This window comes from Nipponia nippon, unplaced genomic scaffold (assembly GCF_047370975.1).
Source record: "Nipponia nippon isolate SJK-2023a ecotype South Korea unplaced genomic scaffold, ASM4737097v1 scaffold_15, whole genome shotgun sequence".
NCBI lineage: Eukaryota > Metazoa > Chordata > Aves > Pelecaniformes > Threskiornithidae > Nipponia > Nipponia nippon.
Window position 1 is genome coordinate 5,205,138 of NW_028262331.1, and position 12,919 is coordinate 5,218,056.

Sequence of the window (12,919 nt, forward strand, 5' to 3'; positions counted from 1 at the left end):
GTTTCCTCTGGCGGGGGCTATATTTTCTTCTTCAGCACAGCTAAAACCCAGCGCAGAGGAGCCCATGCAGCAGGGAGAGGCCAAATGCTCTTGGTTGATGGTTTTAACATGGACCTGCTCCCTTCACATACACAGTGAATGAGGGGGGACCTCTGGATGCAGCACAGACATTGTCACTCTTGATCATCACTGAGGTCCTAATGGGCCAGGTGGTTGTGGATGGGAGCACTGCCTTACAGACCTTCACATGTTGGCTGATTTTTCACCTTCTGTGTCACGGGATAGGAAAAGGAGGAGGAAGCAATGATCTGCAAGCAAAAATGTTAATTTGTAAATAGGGAAGAGTCTGAAAGAGTTTACTGTTCTGTAGAATAAATTAATTTTATTTAAAAAAAAAGGGACTTGTTAAACAAATGGAGAACTCGAGTTCCAGTTTTAAAATAAAAATCACTTGCAAAAAGGATAGTACATGAGCATGAGCTTGGGGCTTTGCTGGATTTGCTACACTAAAAAAAAGAAAAAAGAGAGGCAGGATGCTGTCACATCACGTGTGTAGACCTCATTGCTGTCTCGAGGCAGTTGGGGGTGGCCTGTGCCCAACGGAGCTGGTCTAGTGCACCGAGGACAGAGGAGACGGGCATTTTTCACACTGTTGAGCAGAGGGAGGTGGAGGACGGGTCCAGGCTGCGCAGGGCAGGGTTTCCTCTCCTCCCAGTCTGTTATTTTCTTTGGTTTGTCACTGGTGCAAGTCGGAACGCCTCCATCCCTGAAGCAGCGCAGACAATGGTGAATTAGCAGCCCAGGGGAGTGAAGCTGTACCTCCCTTGCCAAAGGCCTGTGCTAGCATCTCCTAGCAGCCGAGTTCCCCGTAGCATGTCATTCTCCCCTCCTATGCCTTCGCCTCTCCTGGGAGGCAGTGCCTCACACTTTGCTGTCGTATGTCTTTCTAGTGTGCTCTCTTCTGCTGAGGATCCCCCGGGAAAAATGGAACATTGTCCCAGACTGTACTGTCACAGCTAAGCAGTGTGACAGACACGTCTTCCAGACGCAGCTAACACATGGCTTTTGGGGGGGGTGGAGGGAGCTGCTCAGCTCTGTAATCAGGCCACCGTTGTGTCATGATCCATTCACAACAACATTCCCTCCCCAAAAGGCTCCAAAGCCTGTTTGCCGGTCCTGGAGAGCTCATCCATCAGGAGCTGGGGAGGTGACAGCCCCTCCGTATGGACGAGTCCTTCGTTGCCCCCAAGGCAGGCAATGAGGGCTGTGCCTGCGAGACAGCTGCTCCTCCTGCCTCACCGTAAGCCATTCACACCTCGGCATATTAGCAAATTGACTAATTAAGGCATTAGTCTTGCTGGAAAACATGCTTTCCTTTCATGGGGTTTCTGGGAGGGCAGGGGCAGGACGCAACAGCCCTTTGCATTGAACGCAGCGATCTAGTAGTGAAACAAGGGGAAAGCAGCCTCAGTACGTGGGCTGGGCTGGATTGTGTGCCAGCGATGCCCTCTGCCCCGGGACGGAGCAGGACTAGTCTGCAGGGATGCTGGCACTGAGCTGCACCCTGGCAGATACTATGAAGAGGGCAAAAATGTGAAAGGATTTCAGCAGCACAGCTTTCCACGTTTCACACGGGTGTCTGGGCTGTCCACGGCTGCTCCTGCCTGCCTGACACAAAGGGTCTTTCTCAGCAAAAGCTCACAGTGCTTCCAGAAGGATCCCTTTGGTAAGACAACTCAGAATGCCATTGCTCTGAAACACAAATGAGCTGCTTTGATACAGCTCAGGGAGCTGAATTTTGTGTTTCGTTAGCACTGAAATATGAAAACACTTCCCTGTTCTAATGCAAATCCCCTGCCCCTGTAAGCCCAGTTCTGCCTGGATCCCAGCCCAGCACTCCGATTTCGTGGGCTTTGTATTTTTTAATGGCATGATAAAATACTTCCTATTTTTGTATGACCCAAGTAATAGTCTTGTCCCCTCTCCCCAGACAGGTATATTTCAAAAGTAATATGTGCATAATACGTCAAGAATCTGCACCAATTCCCTAGATGTGTAGTTTGAGAGTGAGATGCTCGTAGGTCTCTTTCTCCATGCTGTTTGTGTGGGCTCCGTTGGATGACAGGCAACTGCCTGTTGTTGCCCAGGGCTGTGAGGTGTCACTGGCACAAGCCACACTTCAGGCAAGGGGATCGAGCTGCCCAGCTGCTCCCCTAAGCTCTCGGGCTGTCGCAGTGTCTGCAGGCACGGCTGCCATTCTGCTGTCCTCCCGTGGGGACTGGCACGAGAGGGCTGAGACCTGACAGCTCATCACTCACACCCCTGCTTTTGGAAGCTGTGATTTGGAGAGGTGGCCATGACAGCAAGGAGGAAGAAACAGGGTGACACCTTACAGGCTAGTGAGCTAAACTGGCCTGTGTTGTGCTCAGGACTCAGCAGAGCAGAGGGAAGAGGAAACTCAATGGAATTGCACCAACTCTGCTTCTGAAACCCGTTCTGCAGTGACTGAGAGGGGACAGGGGCGTGTACCTGCCTGGCCTCTGCAAATGGAGTGAGTGTCTCCCTGGTAGGGGCTGAGTACAGGCTGGCACTATCCGGTTTCTGTCCTGGTGGGCTGAAGAGGACCCAAGGCTGGGAGAGCAGCGGGCACAGGAGCTCGCGAGCTGGGAGACAGCATGGGGGAAGCTGTTTGCATTGCTCCAGCCAGGGCTGCGACTGCAAGGATGCCTCCCAGGACCAGCGCGGCCAGCTGGGAACTCAGCCAACCCTAAATTCACACCATTCTTTTACAAATCAGGTTGGTAAGACAAACATGAGGCATAAACTAGTGCGATTTCCATAGCAACCTCAGTAGAGGTTGAAGAGTCTTTTGTAAACATAGGGCTGAACCTGAGGACCAGCTCTGATTTTCTTCACAGAAGGGGAAAGACCATGGGGATTTATTAATTTCAGGTCACACAAATGACCCATAAATCTCAGAAGGAGCCATTCCCAGCCTCTCTGTTCCCCTTTCTGTCACCCTCTCCACATGCAGAGCACGAAGCTGTCTGAAACCTGGAGCCCAACTTCACTGCTCCAGCTTATCTCCATAAACTACACAAAGGCTTATGCCCCTCTTCCATTGCAGCTGACCTTTACTAGCTAATTCTCTGACGCACGCACAGCCCGAGCACATGCCATGCCATTTCTGTAGGGCCACAGCGGCTTGACAAGAAATTTGGCTTGCAAAGGAAGCCTGTATCACAGCCAGCTCCGGCTGCTCTTCCCCGCTCACGGCTTCCTCCGGCCCCATCGGACAAGCGTGGATCTGGGCGTACAAGCCCTCAGCTGGTCCAGGCACCGTTCCTGCAAAGCCCAGGATCGAATACAAATGCAGATGGCACAGCATCCCCCCCCTTGCTACCTGCCCGCCTCTCCCAGCGCCTGGCGAGGTCCTGCCGTGGGGAATCGCGCTGCCGTCCATCACTGTCAGTGGACAAAGCCTGTGGCAGTGCGGCCAGCACTGGTTAATTACCGAAGTGACACGAGCAGATGGCGCAGGCAGCCTGCCGGGGAGGCACTAGGAAGTCCCGTATCGCTTACGCCGTCACGGGGAAGGGATTTGGCAGGGCCGAGGGTGCCAGTGTGAAATGCACTGAATTTTCACCCTCCTCGGGGCTCTGCTGTCGCGGCTGAGCCCAGCCACAGCATAGCACATGCTGGAGCCGCCTTGCTAATGGGCCCCACGGGGGATGAACTGTGCTCACTGCAGCCCGGGGAACGTGCTTGGGGGGACGGGGGAAACCAGAGCTCCAGCAAACGCAGCGTTCGGGGGAAAGAGGCCCCACAGCTACAGCTGGGACCTGGGAGAAGCGAGGCAGGGGCTGATTTCAGACCCCAGCAAGGCCGCGCCTGGGCCCGGAGCCAGCCTCGGCCGCCGAGGCATACGGCTGACGGGCGCCGCTGCCTGCTTGCGCCTGGCGGGGCCGCCAGCCGCCCGCTTCCCCGCGGGCGTCCCCCAGACACCGCGTACTCGGCCTCCGCAGGGCGGGAGCCGCCGCCATGACAGGCCGCGGCGGCCCCGCGGGTCGGGCGCGTCGCGCGGCGTGACGTCAGCGGCGGGGCGGGGCGCGGAGGCGGCTGGAGCATGGCGGCCCCCTCGGCCCCGCGGCCGCCCCGGCCCCGCAAGGAGCCGCAGCCGCTCGTCATCCCGCGGAGCGCCGCCGAGGAGCAGCGCCTCCGCCTCGAGCGGCTCATGAGGAACCCGGTGAGGGCACCCGCCGGGCCTCTGCCCCTGCCCGGGGCGGCGGGTCCGGGAGGGGAGAGGGAGACCGGTACCCCCGCTCCGGGGTCCGTGAGGGGAGAGGGAGCGACACCCCCCCACCTCCCGTTCTGTGAGGGAAGGCGGACGGGCCCCCCGCTTCCTCCTCCCCGGGTCCATGTGGGGAGAGGGACCGACACCCCTTCACCACCCCCCGGGGGCTGTGAGGAGAGAGGGACCGACCCCCCCTTCCTCCTTCCCGGTGCCATGAGGGGAGACGGACTGACCCCCCCCCGCCGCCCCTTCCTCCTCCCCGGGTCTGTGACGGGAGACGGACCGAACCCCACCAACCCCAGGCTCTGTGAAGGGAGAGGGACCGACCTCCATCCCGCTCCCTCCCGGGTCTGTGAGAGTCTGTGGGCCGAACCCCCCCCCCCCCCCCCCACACACACACACTGGGTTGCCGTGAGGGGAGAGGGATCCGTCTTCCCCGGGGTGCTGTGAGGGGACAGACCCGTCTCTGGGGACCCAGGGGGAGGACTGCCCCCTCAGCGCTCTGCCAGCCGGTCTTTCCTCTGTTTTTAATGGGGGGTGGTAGGGAGCATGACCCTGGTTCCTCTATGTGGGTGATTTGATCCTTGCCCTGAGGAGGAGGCGTTTGCCAGGTGGAGACTCTCACCCTCCCTCTGCGTGTGTGCTGGAGGAGGCTGTTCTTCCTCTGACCTTGCACCATGTGTGCTCCCTTCCCTGTCCTCCATAGATCTGGCGTGGAAGGTGCACAAATGCCTTTCATCTCTTCCCAGACTACTTACTGGTTGTGGGAGTATACTCAGTTTCTGCAAGTGCTTGGAGGTGCTGATTTGCTTCCTTCTAGTTTCCATACTGAAAAGAAGCACAGGCACCCCTAATCCTCCTGGGGTTTGTTGACCTGCAGGCCTGAATGTGAGGGAAAGAGAGGATACCTTCTGATTCTCATTTTCTGCCTGCTCCTGATCCCTATGCATGAAGAAATTCCTGCAGCTGTGCTCCTTCTGAGATCTGTCAGCTGATGGAAGAGGCTGTTGTCAGACATGTACCACCTTTCAGCAATGTGTTAAAATTGCAGACTTTGCTCCTAGAAGATACTGATGACTGGTTGGTTTGTTCTTGCAGGAAAAGACTGTACCAATTCCTGAAAAACTGAATGAATGGGCACCACGACCTCCCCCGGAGTTTGTTAGAGATGTGATGGGTAAAGATACTATTCTTCAGATAACTGTAGGGTCAGCTACATTAAACTTAGAAGTGTTTAACAGAAAAGGCCAGAGACAGTTTTCTGTTGTTGCTCATTTTGCTGGAGAAAAGAGGTGTGAAATGTGCTTCAAGAGTTGCTTTTCCAAGTTTTATTTGGTTCTTGGGTTCCACTTTTCTGCTTGTTGTCAGAATGCAAAGTGAACAATGCCTGTGGCACTCCAGCACGTGGACTGCGTGCAGTGAAATAAGCTGCTGCTCTGGTGATGACAAGTAAATGACGATAAGTAAATCTGTCTTTTCCACGGATCTGAGAGTGCTCTGGAAACTTAATTATGAAGTCCCTCTTTTGACTGCTTTGAGTCTGAATCTCAGGCAGTGAGAAGCAGACACGTACAGCGGATATGATTGTACGTGGTCAGGTAGGGAGCTGGCACCTGTGCAAGGAACCTGACCCAAGTATTCTGCTTACGCTTTACTTTTACCTGCACGGATTAAATGCAGTAATTGTGGTATAAATTTCATCTGCATGTAGAAGTTCTGTCTTTCTTTGGGATCTTCACCCTTATTAATGATCCTTTCTAGAGGCTGACTTGTTATTATTTTCAGAATAATTGATCTTGGACTAAAGCACTTCTGAATACACTTCTGAATAAACAGTTCTGCTTATTGTAATTCCCTCATGACTTTTTCAAATAGCTTTGCTGTGTGCTTGAGTTGAACTGTCTTGTTTTTCTGGGAGCACCTGACGTGCTGGGATTCTGTTGGTATCAAGAGCACCCCTACTGCAGTCCCAGCTGCCGTGTTTTAATTACTAGGTGTCGTCTTTTAGGCATGCATTTGTGCTTTGCATTGAGAAATGGCTCAGGAGACAGAGGAAGAGAATGGAGTGCGGTGTTGAAAGCTCCTGTGAGACTTCAACATGCAGACTGATGCCAGGAAGAGAGTGCTATAGGGATTTCATTTATGAAGAAATGGTCAAAAACTGTCAGTGGTGTCTGTCTTGCATAGGAAAGTATAATATGATGGGGTTTATCACCTTTCTGTTGACCTTTATTTTTTGTATGAGATGCTGAAAACTAGTGAGAAGCAGCCTCAGTAGGATGTTTTAGCTCACCTCTGCCTAGAAGAGAATGGGGTGTGCATTTGATCTCTAGTTCTTTTACTGCCTCAATGTCCAGCTAAGACCAGATTCTCTCTAGGGGAGTAATTGACCAGTAGGAACTGGAGTGACCCATAAGCATATGGTTTTGCAGCTCACTTTGGCTTTTCATTGTGAGTGATTTGAGCTTATATAAAATGGTGATACACTCTGTGTATTGTTAGTAGATTTTCATCTTACAGTGCCCTTTCATGTGTCCTGTCCCTCAGCATCTAACTGTAGTCGTTTGTGAGATCTAGTACATATTATTTTCTAGCAGACTAACTCTTCTTTATTGTAGGTTCCAGTGCTGGAGCTGGAAGTGGGGAGTTTCATGTGTACCGGCATCTTCGTCGGCGAGAGTACCAAAGGCAAGATTTCATGGATGCCATGGCCGAGAAGGTCAGCAGGACTCTCTTTATAATTTGCCCCCCCCCCCCCCCCAACTATTTGGTGTTCATTGCAAATCTTTTTTAAAGTTATGTACAAATAATTCAGTTCCAAACCACCCCTTACCAGAGGAAAAATGTAGGAATATGTGATACATGGCGTCTTTGTCAGTATTGAAACATTCGGTGCTTTGTGTCAGAGATGCTCCATCTTCTCTGTTCAGTGGGGGTCCTAGCACATAGTAAGACCACACGTGAATGTTTATGTTCTTGGGTTGGATCGAAAATGCTTTAAAAACTGGAAATCCCTAATACTACTGTCTTGCACAGACAGAATCAAACCAATTGCCTGTGCACAGAGTCTGGATCTCTTTTTTTAAAATCTTGGTCGAGTAGAATAGCACCTCTTTCAGAGAGCATTATTGTTATATTCTCTCTTGGACGAGTCCTTTGATCCGTATGTTAATGTTTTTGTCTTAAATTATTCTCTTGTTTTTACTGAAATGTTCTTTAGGGCAGAAGCCCAACCTCCCTCATCTGTTTTGGTGAGAATTCCTCCCTCTAAAGGCTTCAATGTTTGGCTCAGGCTGCAGGTTAAAAATGCTGTCTGTACAGAAGTCATCCCTAGGAATATGGCTTTTGTATAAACAATAAGCCAGACAAAATCTGGCAAAGCTCCCTTCTGTATTTTGCTAAAAGACTTCTCGCTAAAAGGACATTACTTTTTTTAAAAAGTATTTTAATTTAGATTGTGACCGAAGTATGACGTGTGATCAATTACAGCAAAGACTAGATGAGGAATTCCAGAAGAAACTGGAGAGGAATAAGATGATTGCAGAAGAACAAACAGCAAAACGCAGAAGGAAGCGGTAAGGGCAGATTGTTCCCAGGAGGCTTGACATGGAAACCCTTGTGCCCTGTGCCTCATCTGTAGCTGCATGCTTTGGATAAATGCTGTCATTCTGTGTCTACATCTAACGGCTGAGAAGTCTGGTTGTGGAAATTAATTTTGTTAATGTCATTGTTTGGTTTCTAAAGGTAGCTGTAAACTTGACAGGCTTTGCTGGTATGGTTTATGGTCCGTGCCATCGCTAGCAGGGTAACTTTTGACTGGTTGAGCAGCTTTTGCTGACATGGTGGTGTTGTCTGCAACATGCTTTACTGCATATTTGTTGTAAAAATGTCAGGAAAGGTTTGTATGTACATCTGGCTTAAATAAATCTCTGAAACAGCTGATACCAAGCAGCTTAAGTGCAAAAATGGGTGCTGCTTAATGGGTACACATATGGATTTGGACTAGCAGAGTGTGGTGGGGCCTGATGTGTCCTCTGTACACTGTCAGCATGACTAGTCCAGTTCAGCCTGTGATTACTGAAAAGGCCACTGATGTGTGCAGTATTGTTAAAATCAGTAACTGCTTCTACGTCATTGAAATGTCTGGCAGGTCAAGTCTAGTAAGTTAGATGGAAAAATTTAAAAATATTAAATCCATCCTTCTCTTAAGTTTTAGACACAATGAAACAGTTAAAAGATTGACTCTCTCAAGAAATAGTCTGAGCATTGTAATGCAGTGATACAAGAATTTAAATTCCAGAAGAAACTGGAGAGGAATGAGATGATTGCAGAAGAACAAACAGCAAAACGCTGTCTGTCTGTGTCCACCACACCTTTCAGAAATAGCAGGGTATCATGGCTCAGCTCTTTCAGAGGGTCTGAGCCTGAGCAGCCTCTCTCTTGGTTCTTTGAGAATGAGGATTTTACATCTTGTAGCTGAGAGTTGCTGCTGAAAGGCCTGTGCAAAGTGACTCACTGGCATATTAGCACAAAAGTGCACAACACAAACACTGTTGCCATCTTACTTTAATTTAGTGTGGTCCAACAGATGGCCAGCAAGTCAGATCTGGCCTGCTGCCTTTTTCCTGGCTGAGATGGAGAACAACTGTTCAAACAGCAAATGCTGCCTAGACACTCCCAACAGCTCCTTGTCCCTCTTCCTCTATAGAGTAGTCTAAAGTGGCTTTGCCCTGTAGGAGCCCCTCTAACTTCCCTCACACCCTTTCTCTTCTGGCCTGACCTAACAGGTACAGTACTTGGCTCTCTGTTTCAACAGAATTCATTTATGGTGTTGAGAGAGGAACGTGAATTCCCGATTGCTCTGCCCTGTCTCTGCCATTAGACTGCCTGGTTACCTTTGCTAGGCAAACAGAACTAGGTCGTATGAACTGAAATTCCCTCTTACCCCTAATGTTACTCCTAGGGCTCAACATATTGATGAAGTACAGCCAAAGATGAAGGTCAAAGCACACTGCATTTTTTTTTTTTTCAATTAAAGTATATAGTACTGATGATGACTTAATGTTTTTTTCCAGTGTTCAGTTCCAGCAGTCTGGGTTTTGACACCATTTTCTCTTTTCGTTTGTTAGACTAGGTAGCTAAAATGCACAGGCAGTTTCATTTTTGTTCCTTCTGTGTTCTTGGAGATTCTTGCGTATCATATAGTTTTGGTTGCAGTGGCGTCACGGAAGACTTTAAAAAAAATTCCATTAGACTAAAAACAACGTAGAGAAGTTTCTGTTGATCATGTGTCTAAGTTTGCTCTCGCTGAATTTTCAGTTGAGGCCAAATTCAAATTGAATTTCTCTTCTGCAGTCTGTTTTTCCAAGATGTCTGTAATATGTCCTTTATCAGTGTACGAATGTGCAGAAGCGTTACAATGTTGGATTTGCATAAGAGTCTTGTCTTCTTTGCTTTATAGCCAGAAGTTAAAAGAGAAGAAACTGCAAGCTAAGAAAAATAAACTTGAACAAAAGAAGCAGGAAAAAGGTCAGTGAAATTTAGTTTTCTTTTCTCAAGACTTAGTTCTGTTCCCTAATTGAAGCCTAGAAGGGTTTGTTCCACCCCCTGCTCCAAGCATTCTCAATACATGGATAGGAAGACTGAGCCTTAAGCTTGTTATTTTAGCTAATGTTTCAAAAGTCCTCTTTGAAAGCCATCTATGTTGAGATTTAATCTTACAAATAACTTGTCTGTTTATGAGTATTTTCGCTTTATTAGGGGAAATTTTGGACAGCAAACATTGGAATCCGAGTTTGTTGATTGTGGATGTTTTGCCCCAGATTTAGAACATCTTCTGCTAAAAAAAGCAATATTGTTAAAGGCTGTTCTTTTTTTAAGTATATTTTGAATGTGTGTGGGCAAACAGGTGGAAAAAATGCACAGCTTGGACAGCAAGAAACTGAGTTACAATTTTATGTGTAAGAAGTTGAGCCACCTTGGTGCCATCTGTTCCACGCAACACTTTTTATTTCGCTTAGAAATAAACGTGAAAAACCTGACTGCCTCTGTTCTCCTGCAGTCTTGAAAATTTGTGTTCAGCAATGTCAGTGTAACTGTCTGCTCAAACTTTTGAATACTCGTTGCTTCCTTTCAGTGAGTATATTTTAGCTTACTCTTTCAAATAGTTGTTCTTTGTGGATTAGCACACTAACTCTGCAGTAATTCTTAGTCTTAAAGTTACAACAGTTCCTGATAATTCTGCCAGAACAGTGACTTGCCTGACAGTGCTACCTTATTTCTGCTTTGCTTTTCAAAACTGGATCTGTTTCAACTGAACCATTGCCAGCCTCCCATATAAACATGGGAGGACAAATTAATCGTTAGGTTAATTTTACTTGTGACAGCAAGTGAATGTAGCAGAGTGGGTTTTTTTGGCGTTTTGTTTTGGTTCTGTTTTTTCTAGAGCTACTCATTTATGAATTGTGACTGGGAAGAGAATTTAAGTATGAGTCAACATATTTTTGTTCACTTTGAGTGAACAAAACAGAATACCTGTTGCTTTCAGGAGTGGCTGGGAGAGAGGGGAGCTGGATCAGGGACTGGGACTGTGCTATGGGACTGCCATGTACCAGTTGTTGGGCTGGAATGTTTTTATTCAGCACAAATAAGTCATCTTCTGGAAGCTGGAATCCAAACTCCCCTGTCTTTAGAATAGTTCTTAGCTCTTTACAGGTTGTGGTTCTCTGTTTAAAAAAAAAAAAAATAAAAAAAAAATTAGTGGAGATAGAAGCCACTGATAGCCATCTTTAGTCTACTGAGAACAGGCTTGTCTTTTGTGTGCCCTAGGTTGAGATCTGAGAGTTTTTCCAAAGTAATTGAAGTGTATTTGTTGGATGTGGCAGGCAAGCATTTATCTTCCTTTTTGAATGAATAAATAAACCCTCTGCGTTGCCATCTTTCATCTTTGTTGTAGTAAAAACATTAAGAAGAAAAGTTGGTGCTAAATAAGGTCAGCTGTTAAAGCTGTGTTATTGTACAGACCTCTAATAAAAAATGAAAGTACAGAACTTGACCACGCGGTGGCATCAGACCACTAATCCTAAATCCTACGTGTAACTGATCAGAGCATGACCCGAGTGTGACTTGGCCTGAGAAGCAGTGGAGGTACAAGAGCTACTGGGAGCAGAAGGATGGCTATTAGATTCAGGGCCCACTTTGTGCCGTCCTAATTTTCATTATCCGTTATTTAATTTCTAGTAGGTGTTTTCTGGTCTTTTAGCAGGCTTAACGAGTTTTCTGTGACCCTCGTTAATCTTGCACATCTTAACAAATTCCCATACTTGCAGTATACCAAACAATCTGTAAAAGTTTGTGGCACCTTGTGGAGTTTCTGTAAACTTGGATAGGTGTAGAAATATACTGAGTCTTGCCCATGGCTTCCCAGTGCCTGCATTCTTTAACAGTACTCTGTGATACTTAAAAGTTCATGCTGATATGCAGAGGTGAGATTGGGAATGAGATAATCTATCACTTTAGCATTTGACTACCTCTGTTTGAAATAATGTTCAGTAGGAGGCGGAGTTGTTTAATGACGGACTTGGCACAGTGGTAACGTTGGAGGTAAGGGAATATTTCTCCAAGGGAGAATTTGATATTCTGAGCTCTGCGTCACTTGGTAGAATTCATATAACCTGATACATGTTTCCTTAGTATCTGGGACTACTTTGTTGTGAGGTATTTGACAAGGAAGACACATGGGAATATGTTATCCATCCGTACTAATTAGCGTGACATAATACACGTTTGCTTAGCACCTGAGACTACTTTGTTGTGAAATACTTAACAAGGAAGACACATGGGAATATGTTATCAATTCATACTGTTTGTGTTTTTAGAACCTGATCAATCTCAAGAACGAGTCAGCAGCGAGGATGATGAAGAGGATAGCAAGGAGGAGGAAGAGAAGGAAGATGATGCTGAAGAGCCAAGTTTTGTGATGGGAAGAGGATGAGGCCTTTCAGGGACAGCTGGAAACACTGCTCATTGCTTTATATTCAGGAGCATGGAAGTCTTTCATCTCAGCCAAGCAGAACCCATTGGCGTACGTTATATCTGCTTAACGGTGAATGACCTTCACATCACAGGCCCAGGAGACATTGATAGAGAAATGCCAAATAAGAGATTTTTTTTTCTTAACTGCTTGTATAACTGCTGTGCAGTCTGCTCTAAGTTTGCTCTAAAGAGTCAGCCATAAGTCTCTGTGACCCTAGAGTTCTTTCTAATATGGCCCAGAGTGTTTTTCTGTCTCAAAGCTAAAACATATCCATTACCATTTAAGGAAAATATTACTGTGAGGGCTACGTATTCTACTTATGTCGAAGCTGATAGCAATGGGATACACGAATCTAAGGGAAGAGTTTAACCTAAAGTAGAAAAGTGGTCTGTAGCCAGACTCTCCTGCACTGTGAGTGTTCTGAATTTGGGGTTTTGTATGGGGTCATCTCTAACCCAAAGAAATCAGTTTATGTTGCTAGACAAGTTCTATAGATTTTTAAGCAGGATCCCTTTTTTATTGCTAAAACTTTCCCTATTACTTTTCTTCCATGTTTTTTAAATTAATAAAGGGGATGTGTTGGATTGTTC

General features: G+C 47.3%; 1 protein-coding gene across 4 annotated transcripts; it reads left to right on the top strand.

Moving 5' to 3' along the window:
• Nucleotides 1-4,086: 4,086 nt before the first annotated feature.
• PRKRIP1 (PRKR interacting protein 1) lies at nucleotides 4,087-12,913 on the top strand. 4 transcript variants are annotated; one of them, XM_087752283.1, is made up of 7 exons: nucleotides 4,087-4,246; nucleotides 5,393-5,471; nucleotides 6,913-7,013; nucleotides 7,736-7,869; nucleotides 9,756-9,823; nucleotides 10,356-10,429; nucleotides 12,172-12,913. In XM_087752283.1, exons 1-7 carry the CDS (start codon nucleotides 4,127-4,129, stop codon nucleotides 12,271-12,273), a joined length of 678 nt encoding a protein of 225 aa, XP_087608409.1. In that variant the 5' UTR covers nucleotides 4,087-4,126; the 3' UTR covers nucleotides 12,274-12,913. The 4 variants fall into 4 exon arrangements, with proteins under 4 accessions (XP_087608409.1, XP_087608411.1, XP_087608412.1 ...); XM_087752285.1 differs by having other exon boundaries at nucleotides 4,088-4,246; nucleotides 7,784-7,869; XM_087752286.1 differs by lacking the exon at nucleotides 10,356-10,429 and having other exon boundaries at nucleotides 4,089-4,246.
• Nucleotides 12,914-12,919: the final 6 nt, after the last annotated feature.